The sequence below is a fragment of the Puma concolor genome, chromosome D2, assembly GCF_028749965.1.
Source record: "Puma concolor isolate L17-30 chromosome D2, mPumCon1.1.hap2, whole genome shotgun sequence".
Classification (NCBI taxonomy): Eukaryota; Metazoa; Chordata; class Mammalia; order Carnivora; family Felidae; genus Puma; species Puma concolor.
In genome coordinates this window covers 57,765,091-57,782,889 of record NC_141677.1, presented here as the reverse complement: position 1 = coordinate 57,782,889, position 17,799 = coordinate 57,765,091, and the positions used below count along the sequence as shown (strand labels likewise).

The 17,799-nt window shown below is 52.2% G+C and overlaps 1 protein-coding gene and 2 long non-coding RNA genes across 6 annotated transcripts; 1 reads left to right on the top strand and 2 right to left on the bottom strand.

Annotated features, from left to right (window-relative positions):
* Positions 1 to 4,561: 4,561 nt before the first annotated feature.
* Positions 4,562 to 8,741, bottom strand: MARVELD1 (MARVEL domain containing 1). Of its 4 annotated transcripts, XM_086680560.1 has the most exons (3): positions 6,528 to 8,741; positions 5,303 to 5,518; positions 4,562 to 5,161 (listed from the first exon to the last, which is right to left on the bottom strand). In XM_086680560.1, exon 1 carries the CDS (start codon positions 8,574 to 8,576, stop codon positions 8,055 to 8,057), a length of 522 nt encoding a protein of 173 aa, XP_086536686.1. In that variant the 5' UTR covers positions 8,577 to 8,741; the 3' UTR covers positions 4,562 to 5,161; positions 5,303 to 5,518; positions 6,528 to 8,054. The 4 variants fall into 4 exon arrangements, with proteins under 4 accessions (XP_086536686.1, XP_086536685.1, XP_086536687.1 ...); XM_086680559.1 differs by having other exon boundaries at positions 4,562 to 5,518; XM_086680561.1 differs by lacking the exon at positions 5,303 to 5,518.
* Positions 8,742 to 8,798: 57 nt separating this feature from the next.
* On the top strand, positions 8,799 to 12,006 carry LOC147576104 (uncharacterized). Its single transcript, XR_015241766.1, has 2 exons — positions 8,799 to 9,445; positions 11,263 to 12,006. It is a non-coding gene; the product is annotated as an uncharacterized LOC147576104 (long non-coding RNA).
* Positions 12,007 to 12,335: 329 nt separating this feature from the next.
* On the bottom strand, positions 12,336 to 14,515 carry LOC147576103 (uncharacterized). The gene is made up of 3 exons (XR_015241767.1): positions 14,217 to 14,515; positions 13,146 to 13,811; positions 12,336 to 13,045 (listed from the first exon to the last, which is right to left on the bottom strand). It is a non-coding gene; the product is annotated as an uncharacterized LOC147576103 (long non-coding RNA).
* Positions 14,516 to 17,799: the final 3,284 nt, after the last annotated feature.

Here is a 17,799-nt window from a genome sequence, read left to right as displayed (position 1 = left end):
GGAGACACAGAAACGGAAACAGGCTCCAGGCTCTGAGCCATCAGCCCAGAGCCCGACGCGGGGCTCGAACTCACTGACCGCAAGATCGTGACCTGGCTGAAGTCGGACACTTAACCGACTGCGCCACCCAGGCGCCCCTGGCACCTTATTTTTAAGTAATCTCTACATCCAACAAGGAGCTTGAACTTAACAACCCCAAAATCAAGAGTCACATGCTCTACCAACCGAGCCAGCGCCCCAGGAGTTCATCATTTTAACTGAAAAGAAAAAACAAACCCTGCAGGTTCCTAGGGATGGCTGGGAGGAGAAGGTGACAAGCCAATAAATACAGCAAAGTTGACAGTGTACCAGGGAAGTGAGGAAAGACATGTTGTGAAATGCCCAGATACGAAATAATTAGGGAAGCCAACCACTTAGAAACACCCACCGCCCCCCGCGCCTGGACAAAGTTTGATTTGACTGCAAACACATGAAGGAGCCTGCAAACATAATGAGGGGAGTCTGTGAACACCTCACTGCTGGCACTGAGAATCCATGGTCAGCTCATCTCTCTCTAGATAGACTAGAACTTAAAGAAACTAGAGAATAGGGAGTCCTCCTTCCAGGCCAAAAGGAGGCAGAAGGGGATACGGCTTGGAGCACAAAGCAGGCTCCCAGGACCGGAAAAAGCAACAAATAAAAAGGAAAGCAAAGAAGGCCCTCGGATCCTCGGGAAAAGAAGAAGGTCCCGACCTTCACACAGATAACTAATTTTTAACACTTCTGTGCTGTCTTTCAAGAAAATTCAAATCTGAACGCAAGAAAGAACAGTAGAGGGATCAATCCATGGCTGGTGAGATTGTCATTTCTCAGGTGGGGAGAGAGCCAGGGTGGAGTTGGGGAGAAGGGAACTAACATTCATGAGCACTTACTGTGGCTCAGGCTCAGCATTTTATAAGCATTATATCCGAAGCCCTCCTCCCCTCTCCAGGTCAACGTTACATAGCTGAGAGCTGACCTGCAGTGATCAGTCACCAGGCGCTCTGATCTGGGTGCATCGTCTCAGTGAGTCCTCCCCACAGACCAGTGAGGTAGCCACCCGCGTTAACTCCATGTAGTAAGTGATGAAACTGACATGAAGAGTTTTAGTAAAAGGCCTAGGAGCAGACAATAAGAGATTGGCCTCACTTCTGACATCACAGGATGAGCTCACCTAAAAATCAGAGCCAGTCATATTAACTGCCCAGGGGAACACAGGAGACAGCACAGAGCACAGAACAAGATTTCGAAAGGCAGAGGGTTCTGTATCCACGTTTGGGATCAGGTCAGGTGGCCATACGTACCGCATGAGGCCTCAAGAGGAAGGGGGGGCTGAGTGCAGGGGCAGTCTTAGTCCTTCTTACATCAGGCAGACAGAGAGACTGTCTCCAGGAATCCGGAGCGTGGTTTCAGCATAGGGAGCTGATTAAACCTGACTTCATCGTCCACTGAGAAGAGAGTAACTGACATAATTTGGATTTGTAACGATATAACTTTCTTCACAGGCTTTCCTGCCTGCCTTAGCTCAAAATATAAACTATACAAACTCCAGCGTAGCTCTAGATAGGGTCTTTGGATGGCAGGAAGAAACAGTTTTTCTGCTGGGAAATCCTCTGAAACAGCATGGCATGGTAGCACAGACTTGAGTTTGAATCTTGTTACTGTCACTTAAGTCAAGTGACCTGGGGAAATCAGCTTACCCTTCTGAGCCTATCTCCATGTCTAGCAAATGGAGGTATTTAATACTTCTTGGGCTTGTGAGGTTGCTAAGAGATGTTATATGAGGTATTCATTCTCCTTGTTCTTGGTTCATTGCAGCCACTTTGGCAAGTTAGCTCCCTTTCTCCCTCTTGCCAACCTTGACTCAGAAGTACTTTATGCAGTGCCTGGGAGGCTCAGTCGTTAAGCATCTGACTCTTGATCTCATAGTTTGTGAGTTCGAGCCCCAAACTGGGCTCTGCTTGGGATTCTCTCCTTTTCTCTCTCTGCCCTTTCCCCGTTTGAGCTCTCTCCGTTTCTCCAAATAAATAAATTAATAAACTTAAAAGAAGACGGAGGAGGAAGAAAAGGAAAAGGAGAAGAAGAAGAGGAAGAAGAAGCACTTTACAAAGTGGGGCATCAGAGCGCCCCATCAGGACTCCTGGAGACGGCAGCAAGGAGACCCTGCATTCAGCCTGGGGGAGATACAGATAAGAGCCTGCAGAGGAACTGACTCTGGAAGCTTGCCCTAATCTCAGTGCTGAGGAAGGACCATCACAGCCTTGGTGCCTGTGGCATCCCAAATAGCCATCCAGTTCAAAAGGAATGGGGTTGTGGGACGGGGCAGCAAAATGGAACCTAGATGAGGAACCTAACCCGGATTTCGTGTGGGTGTTCCACACCTTCCTGCTGGCTCTGCCAGGTGCCCTCCTCTGGGTTCTGGCCACCTCCCCAACATACCTCTCCCTTGCCTTACAGGGCCCAGAGAGCCTCAGGCTCTCCCCACGTCTTTTCAGCTGTCCCCTCACCCTGGTCCCTGGTGTTCCTCTCCCCCAAGACTGGCTATGAAGTGGAATGCAGCCACCCCGGTGGTCCTTCCGCTCCTTGCTACTCTTGGCCGTGTTGAGGTACAGAGAGCACAGACCTGGAGAGTCCCATCCCCTCCTAAGCCTCCATTCACTCATCTGTAAAAGAGGACCCACCCCCTTTTAAGGGTTTTACTAAGATCTCTACAGGAAGCAGCCAAGGGAGTGACAAAGTTAACCAATGTGAGAAATTTACAAAGATTCCAGAAAGTACAAAAAAATTCTTGGCAGTCCCTATTTACATGGACATTTAGAAAAGGTTAGAATTATATTATCATTAATTTTAAAGAGCAAGTTGTAGAAGAGTCTAATGTATATATGTATACACGTGTGTGCACACAGATCCATAGAAGTTTCATTAGTTATAAAAATTAAAGGGGAATTAATAGTTAGCAATAGTTTATCTCTAGGGTTTGAGATTAGGATGATTGAATGGATTCTCTTTTTACTTTGTATCCTTCTGTATAGTTTAATTTTTTTAATGGGTATATATTGGTACTGTCTTTTACAAGTAACTACTGTAACAAATAAAACAATAAAAATGTAAACCAATGGTGCTAACCAGACCTTTCTCTCTCACACCCCTTCTCTTCCCTTTTATCCCTGAAAACGTAGGTTTATTAGCTTTCCTTTTTCACCACTGACCACCCCACCCCCATCCTTAGAAAAACAGGAAAAGTAATAGACATAAATGAGCAAATCCCTCGGGTTCCCCAGATTCAAATGGGCTCAATTATGTCCCTGAAGAGCAGTGTCTTATTTCAAAGTGCCCTCCCCCCCAAAAGCAGGAAATGTCAGGTTAGACCATTCCTGAACACCTGGTCTCCAAGAGTGAAAACCAAACTCTACCTAAACTTCAGAGATGCCAGAGGACAACAAGGACTTACCAGCTGCCAAGGGTAGGGAGAGAACATCTACCTCCCAGTCCCAGTCCTACCACTGTCAGCTGTGTGACCATGGATAAGGCCCTTCTTCTGAGGCTCTATTTCCCCATTAACTGGGGGTGACAATGCCAACCATTAAGATTGTTGACTAGATCAAACAAGGTCACGCAAGGAGAAGCATAATTTTTTTTCTTTTTTTACAGCTTATTTATTTTTGAGAGAGAGACAGGGCATGAGCAGGGGAGAAGCCTAGAGAGCAAGACACAGAATCTGAAGCAGGCTCCAGGCTCTGAGCTGTCGGCACAGAGCCCAACGCGTGGCTCGAACCCATGAACCGTTATGACCTGCGCCAAAGTCGGATGCTCAGCTCAACCCTGGAAATCCAAACCATGAAGGGTGTGTGAACACACCCAGCGTCAGATCCCTGCCTGGAGCTGTTCTAAGTGAGTTTTGCAATCTGCCAGTATTATACTATGTTCTGGCTGCAGACTTCAGGTTCAGGGCACAGGAAGGAGCAGCTGGCAAGGAAGCCTGCTAACTCCTCTTTCCTGCCCTTTCCAAAACATCTCTTTACCGGGGCGTGGCTGGAACCCAGAGGAAAGCAGGTAGGGTGTGTCCAGGAGGCAATGCCAGAGCACCGGAGCCTGAGCCCCGAGAGACCCCGCTCAGCTCTGTGACATGAGGCAAGCTGCCACTCCACCCTGGGGTTCATTCCCCTTTCTGCAAAATACCGGAGTCGGATAAGAACAGGACTCTGTGGCTCCATAACCACAGTCATTCTGTGCCTGCCAGTTGGGCAGTGGAGCTTCCAACAACAGAGGGACCATTGAGAGCCAGGATAGGAGCCTCTGGAATTCCCACCAGCTTTTGTCAGGGGCAGACACAGGCAGTTTTCTTCCCTTTGGTCCCTGTGTCCTGCCCTAAGTGCGCTGAAAAGCCATGAACTCATGTTTCTTTTCCTCCCAGAAGGAAATCGGAAGCTGGGGAGGCAGACAAAAGGACAGTGCGGCATAATGAGAAGATGGAGGGAGGCCGGGAGCACCCAGTACACGGAGTTACTGCAGGAGGCCAGGAGGGAAGACACGTACACCAAGATCAGACAAACCAAACTTTATTCAGAAAAGCAAATTAGTCATCACAACTAAACTATTAAATGAGGCACATTGGTCCCCTTTCGCCACCGGCCCTCACCCCACCCACTCCCACCCTCTCTATTGGCCTTTGTAGAACACTAGAAAATTCCTTTCCTGGGTCCGCAAGCGGTCCTAGACTTTTGGACTGGTAGGAGCCCACAGTGGTCTCGGGCTGGACTGAATCCTGGAGTCTAATGAGGGAGGCCAATGAGACTGCCTCCAGTATTCAAAAATTCTGGGCCAGGTCAGGTAGCCCTTTCCACGGTACAGGGTCTCAAGGGGAAGGAGGGGGTGGGGGTGGGGGAGGGGGCCGTTTTACAGGTCCTTCTCACATCTCGAGAGGCAACTGGAGGCCAAGCAGGAAGGCACATCTAGAAGAGCCAGTGAGCTCTGGAATGTTTCAGGCACATCTGGATGGATAAGGTAGCATGAAGGAAGGCCAAGGAGATGTCTACTCCTGAGTAAGGTCGCCTGGCCACAGACAGAGCACCGTGAGCAGGGGGGCTAAGAAGAGATCCTCGGGGGGCTGGTTCTGAGCTGAATACGCAGCTTAAATGGTGATCTGAAAAAAGAGAAAAAAAAAAAAAGCTGGAGCCAAAACCCACTGTTTAGAGCACAGAGGTGCACGGCTCAGTTCCAGGTGTCCGGAATCTCGTGCCCAAGTAAGTCAGCACAAGGAGAATCAGGATTTCTCTTGTGTTACAGTAAAACGAATCTTCACTCATCTCGGATCTCCCACTGGATAGTGTTGGAGGAAAGCTGCTGGGCAGAGATCGTCGTTGGCTCTCCCCACTCCGCAGCCCTCTGCTGGCCCAGGCCAGAAAGGCGTCCCCTGCCCAGGGAAGCAAGCCCAGGGGGAGAGGTCGCATGACCGCATGACCGGCTACGGGAACCTCCACGGCCTCAGCAACGTGGAAACCTGCAACAGAAGAACCGAAGTCACTGGGCGTCCCACGCACCTCCAAGTACCCGGGCAAAGCCCAGCCCCAGGCTCTGGCTGGCACCAGTGGTGTGAGCTGAAGGAACCGGTGCCCCTCCCGGAGTAAGGCAGCAGGACTCCAGCCTAAATGAGACAGCGAAGGGCTCGGTGTTCCAGGATTTCCCGAAGGGCAGAAGATAACAGTAACAACAACAACCACAAAAATAACCACAATTTTCACGGGGACAGAGTTTCAGTTTTGCAAGATGAAAACCGTTCTGAAGATGGATGGTGGGTGACAGCTGCACAACAATGTGAAAATGCTTAATGCCACCCAATTGTACCCTTTAAAATGGTTGAATGGTCAATTTTATGCTATGTATATTTATACTTCACCCCAACTTTTTTTTAAAGTAACCACATTAACAGCATCTAACACGTATTGACTCCCTACTGTACACAGTCCAGCCCGGTCCTGAAGAGACCAAACTGCCAGAGTCCAGATCCGAGCTCCCCAGTCACCAACTGGGAGACTCTGGGCAAGATACTTAACCTCTCTGTGCCTCACCTCCCTCCTAGGCAACATGGGAGCACCAGAACTCACCTCAGTATGGTTGTTCAGAGAACGAAACACATGGCATGTGCCTCAGGCAGTGCCAGGCACAAAGGAGCCCTGGATAGATGCTGTGACCCTCCACACTTCCATCCAGATCTTCAAAATGCAACAGCAAAGCCTCACACCTCTCTGCCTAGGCTTTAAAAACACACTCACGCACACACACTCTGGCCATCCCTATTCTAGTTTCTAATCCAGACGTGGCTGAACTTTTTCAAAGAGCAGATCTTTGAAGGATTTAGCATAAAGGCTGAATTAGCACAACTCTTGGGACACTGTGGCCACCTGCCCAACTTGCTCTGAATAAAAACCTCTTAACTTTCAGAAAAGGGAGCTCTGTGTGTTTCATTCCAAGGCCTATCACCCCTCCAGAAAAATCAAGAAGCACCTTACCTTACGGAGGCTGGGCCAGCTGTTCACCCCAGCTTGGGAGTTTTCTTCTCTTTGGTGACTGTGCCCCACTCCCGCCAGCTGGTCACAGTCAATGCCAGCATCTCTTACAGGTAATGCTCCAATTGACTTGGAAACCACCTGGATGACTTTGGCTTCATTTTGCAAACAATGTAGAGGAATGTTCAGATCCACCAGTTCCCAGGTCTCTCAGGGGCCTGGCAGGGACAGCCATCTTCTCCCTCACTGGGTCAGGCCCTCCCTCAGCTACAGAAATTCCCTGGTAAATAAAAGGAGCACCCCAGATCTTCAATCATACTGTAGCCAGTGGGTTGTATCCCTTAGGAATGAATGACAGCCAGGCCCGCACAGGGATGCTTGGAAGCCTTAGGTGGCAAAAACTAATTGGTCCAGGTCCAGAGGCAGTTAACACTGTAAACTAAATTACTGGGGCTTCTTTTACAGCCGGACTTCTCAGAACCTTTGATATGCTAACGAGCCTCGTGAATCTCCAAGAGGAGATAGCACCTTTGAGAAACCCATTTGGCAGTGAAGCCCCCTTTTAGAGGATAGCTCCTGAGCTAGGGCTCCTGGGAACACCCACTGCTCTAATGTAAACTGCTGGACTGGGAGTCTGGAAACAGGGTTCTAATGGGAGTCCGCAACGGGGTTCCAATCTTATTCCGGCTTTCCCAAGAGCAAGGGGTGAGGCTCACCCTGACATTCCTTACGGTCCTGTGGGATCCCTAAGGCAAAAAGAAACTGGGAGGTGGGGGGTGGTGGAGTAGAAGCCCCTGAGAGGAAGGCTGGTAAGGTGAGGCCTGGGAAAGTCGTGTGCATTCGGGCCTGGCCTCCAAGAACCGCGAGGACAAAGGCTGAGCAGGCAGAGGGAGAGAAGTCTCCAAAGGTGCAAAGGTGCAGCCCGCGGGCCTTTCCAATCCAACCTCACCTCTGCAGACAGGCCCCACCCCAACGTCACAGCACAGACTGCGCTGGATGCTCACACAATCCCAAACGAAAACGAAAACTCTTCGCTCGTCCCAGGACCCGTGGAGGCCTGTCCCCAGCTCCGCCCGCGGCTGCGAGCCTGCCCTTCACGGCACTCGAGGCTGGAAGAGGGGCCAGGGAACGGGGGTGCTCTTCCGACCGCGGGGTGGGGAAGGAGGGGGCAGTGGCGCAGCCAAACGCTCGTTCCAATTGGGAGCCTCCCCCGGATCTACGCGGCGCCTGTACACGTCTCGCTCTCTGCAGGGAAGGGAACGAGGAACCGCGAGGTTTCGCTTCGGGCGGCCAGGCTGAGCGTGGGGGCCACCTCCTCGGACGTGGCCTTGCCCGGGTCCCTGGAAACGAACGGCGTGGGCGGCGGCGCTGCCGTCGGGCGGGAACTGAGGGGCCAGGGCGCCTGGGCGCGGGCGGCGGCGGGAGCGCGGGGCGACGGGTGGGTGCCGGGGCGCACGGGCGCGGGGCGGCGGCGGCAGGAAGGACGGGGGCGTCGGTGTCGGGAGGGTCCCCGCCCCGCGGCGCGGCGGCTCACGCCACCTCCTGCTCCCCCTGGTAGCGGCGGCAGCAGCCGTAGAGCGCCGAGAGCAGGTAGAGGCCGAGGCAGAGGCCGCCGCAGACGGCGGCCGCCAGGAAGGCGTGGTAGGCGCAGGCCATCTGGTAATCCTTGAGGTTGCAGTAGCTGTGGCTCTGCGTCTGGGAGATCATGATGCCCGTCGCGGCGCCGTAGAGCGCGGCCGCCAGCAGGTCGTGCGCCACGTTGACCACGAGCCAGCGCGAGCCCAGCACGGGCACCAGCTCGTGCTTGCCCAGCAGCGTGAGGAAGTAGAGGCCCAGGGTCAGCAGCCAGAAGAGCACCGACACGAAGAGCGCGAAGTGCACGGGGCCCTGGTACCGGCTCGTGGCGATGGTGATCCAGAAGGCGGCGCCGGCCAGCAGCTGGAGCAGCCGCAGCACGCCCAGCGGGCCGCGCAGGAAGGCCCGCTGCAGGCGCACCGCCCCGCGGACCGCGCGCGCCTGGGGCGGCGGCTGGCGCGGGGGCGGCGGGAGCATGGCCCCCGGGCGCGGTGGCGGCGGCGGCGGCGCCCCGAGCAGCGGAATGGCGGCGCCCGGCTCGCGGGGGCGGCCCGGCCGACGTGCCCGCTGCGCCCGCGGCGGCCTCCGCGCGTCCTTCCGAGACCTCCCGGCGCTTCCTCTCCCCTTCTCCCCACCCTTCCTCCCCTCTCTCCTCCCCACAGCCCTCCTCTCTTTCTGTCTCCCTCTCTCCACCCCTCCTACCCGCCCTTCCCCTTCCCCTCCCCGTCTCCACCCCCGCTCGCTCCTCCAGGCTTCCAGCCACCTCTTTTTGGGCCTCGCTCACCACCCCGGCCCCCCTTTTCTGCCGGCGCCAGACTCCCAGCTCGGATTCCTTCCTCCCCGGGGCGCGGCGGAGGGCACTCGCACCCCCCAGCCGACCGCGGGCCTTCCGCTCTGGCAGCCCCGGCCAAGTTTGGCACATCTGGGGCCGCCCTGCCCTCCCGGCCTCCCCTGCTCCGGTCCAGCTTCGGAGGGGAAAGCTGTCTTCTGGAGCGTTCTCTCAGCCTCTCGCTGGGCCCCTTTCTTTCTACTTTCTCTTGCCCTAGCGCCCACCCGGGCCCCCTGGTCTTTTCCTGGCGCTGGAGGAGAGCAGTGCTGGTGTTCAGCTGACATCCATTTCTCACATGGACGTCTGGAATATGCTACCAGGGTCCACCTCGGACTTCTCCTGGGCTCTCAGACATCAGAGGAAGGGACCGGCACCCGCCAGAGGCCCCACTGCCCCTCCCACACACCACAAAACCAAGTCCTATCGGTCCATCCGACTTTTTCCAAACCTCCTTGCCGTCCAGGGTTGCCCAGATTAAAAATGTGCTACCCAACATGGCCGGGACACGGACCCTGGGGTAAGAGACAGCAAGGCCCGTGTGCTTAACTGCTAGGCAAAACGGCCGGTGGTGGAAGCTGATGATGCTTCACACCGTCCTTTGCCTGTACGCCCATTTAAGCGTCAAGACAGCCTCAGAGATACACACGATTATTTTCCTGGTTTCACCGAGGAGGAGAAATGAGAGCTAGAGGGGCTAAGACAAGAAGCTGGTAATCGCAGCTGGTCTCTCTTCTCTCTCCATCCCATCCAACTTTGTGCACTGTGTGACATCTTTCTAAAGCACAGTCCCGTTGTTGCCCTGCTTCCTCCACTGACCACGGGATAGAGTTCTATCTCTTCTGGGGGCAGATTTCACAAAACGGCTCCAACTGACTTTCACTTTCCTTGTTTTCCACTTTCTTCCCTTACCCATGCTCCCACCCAGCATGCCAACCCCACCAAACCTCTTAAGTTCACCCGAATAAGCTCAGAATGCCCTTCATCCCCAGGCTCGCACTTGGCTGGCAAACTCCTACTTATCCTTCGACGCCCGGTTTAGATGCTCCTCCCTTTGGTCCAGCCTCCCACACTGTTGATTCCCGGCGGCTCGTCAGGCCCTCACTGGGTGCATCCATTAGTTCTGCAGTACTTCGAGTCTGGTACGTTGCAACTGTTGGCTGTCACCTCTATCTGCCTTTGCCTGGCATGTAGGAGGCTCAGTAAATGTCAGCAGAGTGGATGACTGAGTGGTAGCGATGAGGGAGTGTGGGGCAAGCTGAGGGCAAAGTACAGGCTAACAGCAGCCCCCACCCCCGCCAGGTGGGATGTGCGTGGTATTCCTCGGACACTCCTGGCTGCCCAAGAACAGGGGAAAGGAAAGAGAGGTCACGGTCATGCAGGACAGGAGTCTCCTTCAGTTTACGGAAAACTTAGTAAACTGCAAGAAAAAGCTAATCTTATCCGTAGCCTTATCTCCAGACCTGTAGCGTCCGTTTCCTGGAGCCCTAATATCACCCTCATTAAGATGTAAGGGGGTTGAAGTGCTTCCCACTTAAGTGATGTGGGAAACAAAGGCAAATGAAAAATTCCCTTACTGTCGACAGCCCATTGGTAAGTCCTTGAAACAGTCAGAGTGACCCTCCTGTAGGAGCTCAGCTGCCTTGATGGTGACACTTTGCTAGGGGCAAAAGGCAATCTTGGCCTAACATTATCCCAACCTCCAGGATCCTGTAAGTCTTCCTTAACATATAAAAATTCCTTTGGAAACTTCCTTTATCTCAACTCTGCCAAGGTATGTGCTGGCAATCATAGTATTATGATTATGACCCCCTGATATACGTCTGAAGGCTGTCATGACTGAGGTTTTACTAAACAGTAATAAATGGTGTTTCCCTAACAACAGCTAGCCCCTCAAGGTCCTGGAAATCCTGCTTCCAAAATTCCTTAGAGATTTACGCTGTCCCTGCCCCCCTCCCAACCTGAGAGTGTGTAATCAGTTACCCATCACAACCCCAGTGCAGCTCTTCCTGCCCACAGGTCCTGTCCCTGTGCTTTAATGAAATCACCTTTTTTTGCACCAAAGATGTCTTCAAGAATTCTTTCTTGGGGCGCCTGGGTGGCTGGGTCGGCTAAGCATCCGACTGGGGCTCAGGTCATGATATCGGGGTTTGTGAGTTCGGGCTCCGTGTTGGGCTCTGTGCTGACAGCTCAGAGCCTGGAGCCTGCTTCAGATTCTATGTCTCTCTTTCCCTCTGCCTCTCCCTTGCTCATTCTCTCTCTCTCTCTCTCTCTCTCTCTCAAAAATAATAAACATGAAAAAAAATTTTAAACAAAATAATTCTTTCTTGGCCATAGGCTACAGACCCCCATCATCACCCCAAAAACCCATCATTTGGTGCCCTTAACAGGGGGCTTCGAGTCTTTTCATCTGGACTCTGAACCAGTGCAAACCTGGTGAGTACTTTCTCTTTTCTTCCTTTACTCTCATTTCAGGGGCTTTTTGAGAAGTATGACCTTATTGGGACACTTCTATGTGGATTGCTCAGGCTGCAATCCGGTCCCCCGTGACAACTCTACAGGGAGGAGAAAGCCTGCCATCTGGCTGGAAGTTAGTACTCCGGCCAGAATGGTAATAAGACCCAGAAACCTGATGCCCTCTCTTTATTCCTGTCCTCATACAAAGTTGTCTGTCTTGGGCATGGGACCGCCACCTAAGTGATTAGCGTGGCTGATCTTAAGACTCCCGTGAGAGGTTTCCTCCTCATTGGTCTAACGTGATCCCCTCCACATCTCTTCAGTTGTGGGAACCGCAAAGAAACTGAGAGGGCCCTGTTACCTTGGGGACAACGCACACTTCAGTCCCCCGGCTGACCCTACCTCCAGAACTTGTCCCTCATCTCCCGGTCATGGGACGTGTCCACTGGGCCCCTGGCTTGGTGAGCCGGTCTGTCTCCCAGCAGCCTGTCACTTTTGGTGGGAGAAAGTTTATGTGGCTTCTCAGGGGCTAATGCCCCTCCCTGCCAACACAGCCATGCCTCCAGGGACTTGAGAAAGCTCCGAATGCATATCTTAAGTGAATAAAAGGGGAAGTAAACATCGTATCTGTGTGAGATGACATAGTATAGAGGCTTAGGTGCAAACCCTGGAGGCAGACTGCCTGGCTATGCATCACTGCTCCACCACTCCCTCGTGCTGGGCCGGGGGTGGGGGGATGGGGGGGTACTTAACTGCTTTGTGCCTCAGTTTCCTCATCTGTGAAATCCTTTCAGCCATGGACGTCAAACACCTGTCAGACACTGGGCACCATTTTAGGGTCTAGGGATACATAATATATATGCAATCATTGTTAATTGAATGCCTACTATACTGTAGGCACAGTTTTTTTAAATTTTATTTTAACATGTATTTATTTTTGAGAGAGAGAGAGACAGAGTGCAAGCAGGGGAGGGGCAGTGAGAGAGGGAGACACAGAATCTGAAGCAGGCTCCAGGCTCCGAGCTGTCAGCACAGAGCCCGACGCGGGGCTGGAATCACAAATCACGAGATGGTGGCCTGAGCCAAAGTGGGACACTTAACCGACTGAGCCACCAAGGAACCCCTCTAGGCACTTTTTTTTTTTTTTAAGTAAGCTCTACGCCCAGTGTGGGGCTTGAGCTCACTGACCCCAAGATCAAGAGTCACATGCAATACCAACTGAGCCAGCCCGGTGCTCCTATATACTCTGATTTGCTGGTAGGGAACCCAGGATTCAGAGGGTTAAGGGAGGTGAACATGTTCAAGGAGCTGACGGAGCAGCCCAGGCGTGGCTGGCTCCAGGTCCATATTCAAAGTGCTTATATATACTTTCCCGTATTTTATTCTCAGCTGTTATTACAGGGATCCAGAAAAGTTATGTAACTTGCTCAGAGAAACAGAACTAGCGAGTATCAATGTGAAGATTCAAAACTAGGTCTTCTGGTGCCAATTCTGGGGCTTTCCTCTCAGCATCCCTCAGCAGCTCCTGGAGGGACATTCTCAATGTTCTCAGGGTACCAGTCTTGAGAAGGGCTAGAGTGAGGACGGGAAGCTGGCAGCCGAATCTGGGTGCGGGGCTGATGACGAAGTTGTGCCGCACACACTATCTCCGTGAGCAGGGGACCTAACCAAATAAACATTTAGAGTGAGAGAAGAGAGTCCTTCCTCTTCTAAAAAAGGCATCTGGAGACTTAAGGGTGGAGCGCCACCTGGTGGGCACAAACCTTCCGCCTCACAGCTAAGTCCAGCTCCTTACAAGGAAGCCAGTGGTGGCTTTGGGAAGATATTTTTAGCCTCTGGAATCCTGAAGACATTCCAAGGGGCAGTCCGGGAGACTCTGCAAAAGCGTAAGCACGCCAGATCGTGATTCCTCCAAAACAAATATGGTCTAAGCACCTGCTGGATGCAAACGATCTGGGTGTGGAGTGTAGGAATAAGGAGCACCGGCTCATGCCCTCACAGTGTTTGCACTCTTCTGGTAGTGGAGGGACAGCTGTGGACAGAAAAGAGGGAGGAAGATGCAAGGAAATGCAAAAGGGAGACGGCTGGGGAAAGCTTTCAGAATGAAGTGCCTTTAGAGGGTGGATAGAATTTTGACAAGCAGAGATGGGGGCTAGGCATTGTTGGGCAAGGCAGTCTACCACGGGTCCCGAGCGGCAAAGGATGCAAAGCCACGGCCGCCTATTCGTTTGCCAACCGTTTCTCGGTGTTGTGTTCTGCAGCCGGCAACTTTGAGGGAGGAGGGAACATCTCCTCCAAGACAGAGAGCAGGCTTGCTTATTGCTTACGATAAAAGTAGCGGCGGTAGGGGGGGACAGCGGTGGGTTTCCCAAGCTCAGCGCTCCGCAGCTGTGACACAAAGCTCTCGCATGTGTAACATCCCTGTGAAACTAGGGAACAAGGGAAAGAGACATACTGATGATGCTCACCCTGCTCCCTGTGCCAGGAGTGGCAAATTCTTTGTGTCCGACTCAGGAAGCCACGTCTTCTGCCAGCATTTATGAAACAACAGCAGGCTAGCTTATTGGCTTGTAAGCGGGATAAATCCCAGACCCTGACAGGTGCTGTAGGCAGAGGGCACGGTGTGAGCAAAAGCAGGGACTAGGCTGTTCGGGGAACAAGAAGTACTGAGGCTGAATACTCAAAGCCCCAAAGCAAAGCACTTTCAGTATGCCCAGAACAAGAAGGAATGCGTGGCCACCCGGAGATCCCATGACCAGCTCTTAATGTTCAGTCAGTCCTGTCTTCAGTCTCTGGGCTACGGGAAATGTACCGCATATATAGACTCAACTCACCTTGGTTTAATACCTGTTGAGCTGGCACTGGACACAAATTAACTAACAGCAGAGGCAAAACTCATAGTGAGGAAGTATATGGGTGCTGGGACCTGCAGAATCTTGCCTTGAATCTTATCGTTAAATTACTAAATAAACGTTTCCTGAACACCTACTACGTCTATACCTGGCATTAGGCTACAGTCGTATACCTGAGTTGGAAGAGGCCTTAAAGATCATTTACTCCAGGCTTCTCATTTTATGGAGGGGTAACTAAGGCCTGGGGAAGGTAAGTGACCTGCCCCAGGTCACAGAGCTGATTGATGACATGAATGTCAGATTTAGAACTTAGGTCTTCTGACTCACAATCCACTGTTTACTTGGGGCAGGGGCTCTGTATGCCAACCCAGGACGTGAACTCTCATCTGTCAGTCAAGTGGCTCATACCTCCAGGCCTGTTCCCGAGGGAACTCCCACCAGGCTGTAGGAACAGGGGCCTCTGGAATGGTGGATGGGGCCCCCTCTGGGTGGAGTTGGGTAGGAATCTGGGTGGCTCTTGTCTTTGTTATCCCAGCCCCCACAGAGTACCTGGCCTTTGCTGGAGCTGCGAGGCAGCCTGGATTCTGGGCACCTTTGGGCAGATGGAAGCAAGGGGCCCCGGGGGCGTGGAAGTGATAAGGGCATTCGACTCTGGCAAAGCTCAGCCCTCACGCTCCAGGAGAAGCTGGCCAGGACCAGACTAGGAGCCGCAGGTACCCTCTGCGGCTTATCTTTGCGTGAAGCCGCCCGGAACGTTGGCTGGGAAGGCTGGGTCCGTAAGACTAAGTAACCGTGAGTGACCAAGGTAGATGCCCCTGAGACCTCGCCATGAATCCGCCACCCATGAGGTGCCGAAGATGACCTCCTACTGGGACCCGTTGTGGGGATGTGCAGACCTCAGCAGACCGCACTCCTGAGGAAAGGAAGGGCCTCACCTATGAGGATGGACACTTGGAGCCAGGATGGATTGAATCAATCACCACCACCCTGCCAGTCAGCCTTGGATAAAAGCGGCAGAGGCTCAATATTAAGAACCAACATTTGAAAAGTGCCTTCCATGTGCCAGGCACCATGCCAGGTGCTGTCCACACTTGTCTCGCTTACTTCTCACAATAGCTCTGTGACGGAGGGTCATTAAAACCACTTCCACTTTTAAAATGAGGAAACCGAGGCGCAGGGAGCTTATGTGACTTATCTAATGGCACACATCCAATGGAGAATGGAATTCAAATATGTGATCCCCAAGTCCAGGTGTTTTTTTTTTTTTTTTAATTTTTGAAAACTGTCTGTTTATTTTTGAGAAAGAGAGGGAGTTGGGGGAGGGACAGAGAGAGAGAGAGAGACACAGAATCTGAGGCAGCTCCAGGCTCTGAGCTGTCAGCATAGAGCCTGATGTGGATCTCGAACCCACGAACCGTGAGATCATAACCTGAGCTGAGGTCAGAGGTTTAACCGGCCGAGCCACCCAGGCGCCCCACTAAATCCGGGCTTTTAATCAGTGCATATATCTCGGACTTCAACCTTGGTCTTGGAGGACACATCAGAGGACTGCCCCTGAACGGCGACAAAGAGACCGATCCCTGTTGTAGAATGGTCAGCAGGCAGGGGGCCGCGAGAGTGGGTGTGGCTGTCACAGGTCCCAGGATCTGCACCTGGGGAGCCTGTGTATGCTGTTTCCATACCTTTGCCTACCATGTGAAAGGGTCTCCAGGAAGGGGTGATTTGTCCCCCTAACTCTCTACCTCACCCACAGCTGGTGATTTAAAGCCAGAGGAATGAGGCCCAAAGGCTGAGTTAGAGCCCAGGGTTGCCATCAGATGACACTTTGTGCTGAGTGTTTCACCTGCGTCTCCTCCTTGGCCCTGGCAACAGCCATGGGGGATAGGTAATTCGTTATTTCCACTTGACAGTTGAGGAAAATGAGAGGCAGAAAGATTAAGGTAGGAACTAAATTTAGATTTTTAGACCACTGGAAACACTACATCTGTCTGAGATTCCCTGAACCTACTTTAACCATGAACTTGCCCCTTAGGTCCAGTCTCATAAGACCCTTTATAAGACATTATTCACTGAAACCACAGAGCAAAAGCAAATGTGGTCTCTCCTCCACTACCCCTTGGTCTCCAACTCCCATTACCACTGGGGCTTCTTACGGATGGGGAGCATCATGGAGATTTTCTCCAACTCTGGTTTTCGCTCTACTGCCAAGAAAGCCCACCCCCCTTAACCTAGACAGGCAGAGTGGGACACGGCTGCCGGGGCTGAAAGAGATCAAACCCACTAGAAGCCACTAGAGACCAAGGGGACCTTGTCCTGACCCACCAGGAAGATGCCAAAATAGCTAATGTCATGGCATTCAGGAATCAAGAGAAGAGCGAGAGTCTTCAGTGGCATCGAAATGCTTTAGGAGGCCTGCCTGTCTCTCCCATGGCAGTCTTCTGCCTGTACCCACAGCCCCTGTCGGAGTGGTAGCTCTAGATATGGATGGTATATTTCTGCTATGAAGCTCTGCCTGTACTTCCCCACCTCCATGTCTGACCCAAGCTGGACCTATCAGATTCCTTCTTTTGGAATTTGGCCAAAGGGTCATTTCTAAATGGAGCTAGTGCTGCAGTAACCAAAGTCAGTGCATGAGGCAAATTTAGGGGGAACAGAAATTCTGAGTTGGCAGAGGAAGCTGATCTGCAGAGAAAAGGGCAGTGTATTAGGGTTGTCTACAGAAACAGGATGGATGGATGGATATAGATATACATACACATACAGATTTATTATAAGAAATTGGTTGGTGTAGTTATGGAGGCTGATAAGTTCCAAGATCTGCAGTTGACAATGTGGAGACTCAGGAGAGCCATGGTGTAGTTTAGTCTAAAGGCTGCAGACTCAAGATATAGGAAGAGTCAGTGTTTCAGTTAGAGTCCAAAGGTGGGAAAAACAAGCAAACAATGTCTCAGCTCAGACAGTCAGGCAGGAGAAAGTCTTTCTTTCTTTCTTTCTTTCTTTCTTTCTTTCTTTCTTTCTTTCTTTCTTTCTTTCTTTCTTTCTTTCTTTTTTAATGTTTTTAAGTTTATTTTGAGAGAGAGAGAGAGCACAAGCTGGGGAAGGGCAGAGAGAGGGAGAGAGAGAATCCCAACCAGGTTCTGTGCCATCAGCGTTGAGCCCAGCACGGGGATCAAACTCACAAACTGTGAGATCATGACCTGAGCCGAGCTCGGGTGTCAGACACTTAACCAACTGTGCCACCCAGGCACCCCGTTCTTTTGTTTTTTTAAGTGTTATGTTTATTTTTTTTTAATTTTTTTTTCAATGTTTATTTATTTTTGGGACAGAGAGAGACAGAGCATGAACGGGGGAGGGTCAGAGAGAGAGGGAGACACAGAATTGGAAACAGGCTCCAGGCTCTGAGCCATCAGCCCAGAGCCCGACGCGGGGCTCGAACTCACGGACCGCAAGATCATGACCCGGCTGAAGTCGGACGCTTAACCGACTGCGCCACCCAGGCGCCCCAAGTGTTATGTTTATTTAAGTAATTTCTACAGCCAACACGGGGCTCGAACTCACAATCCTG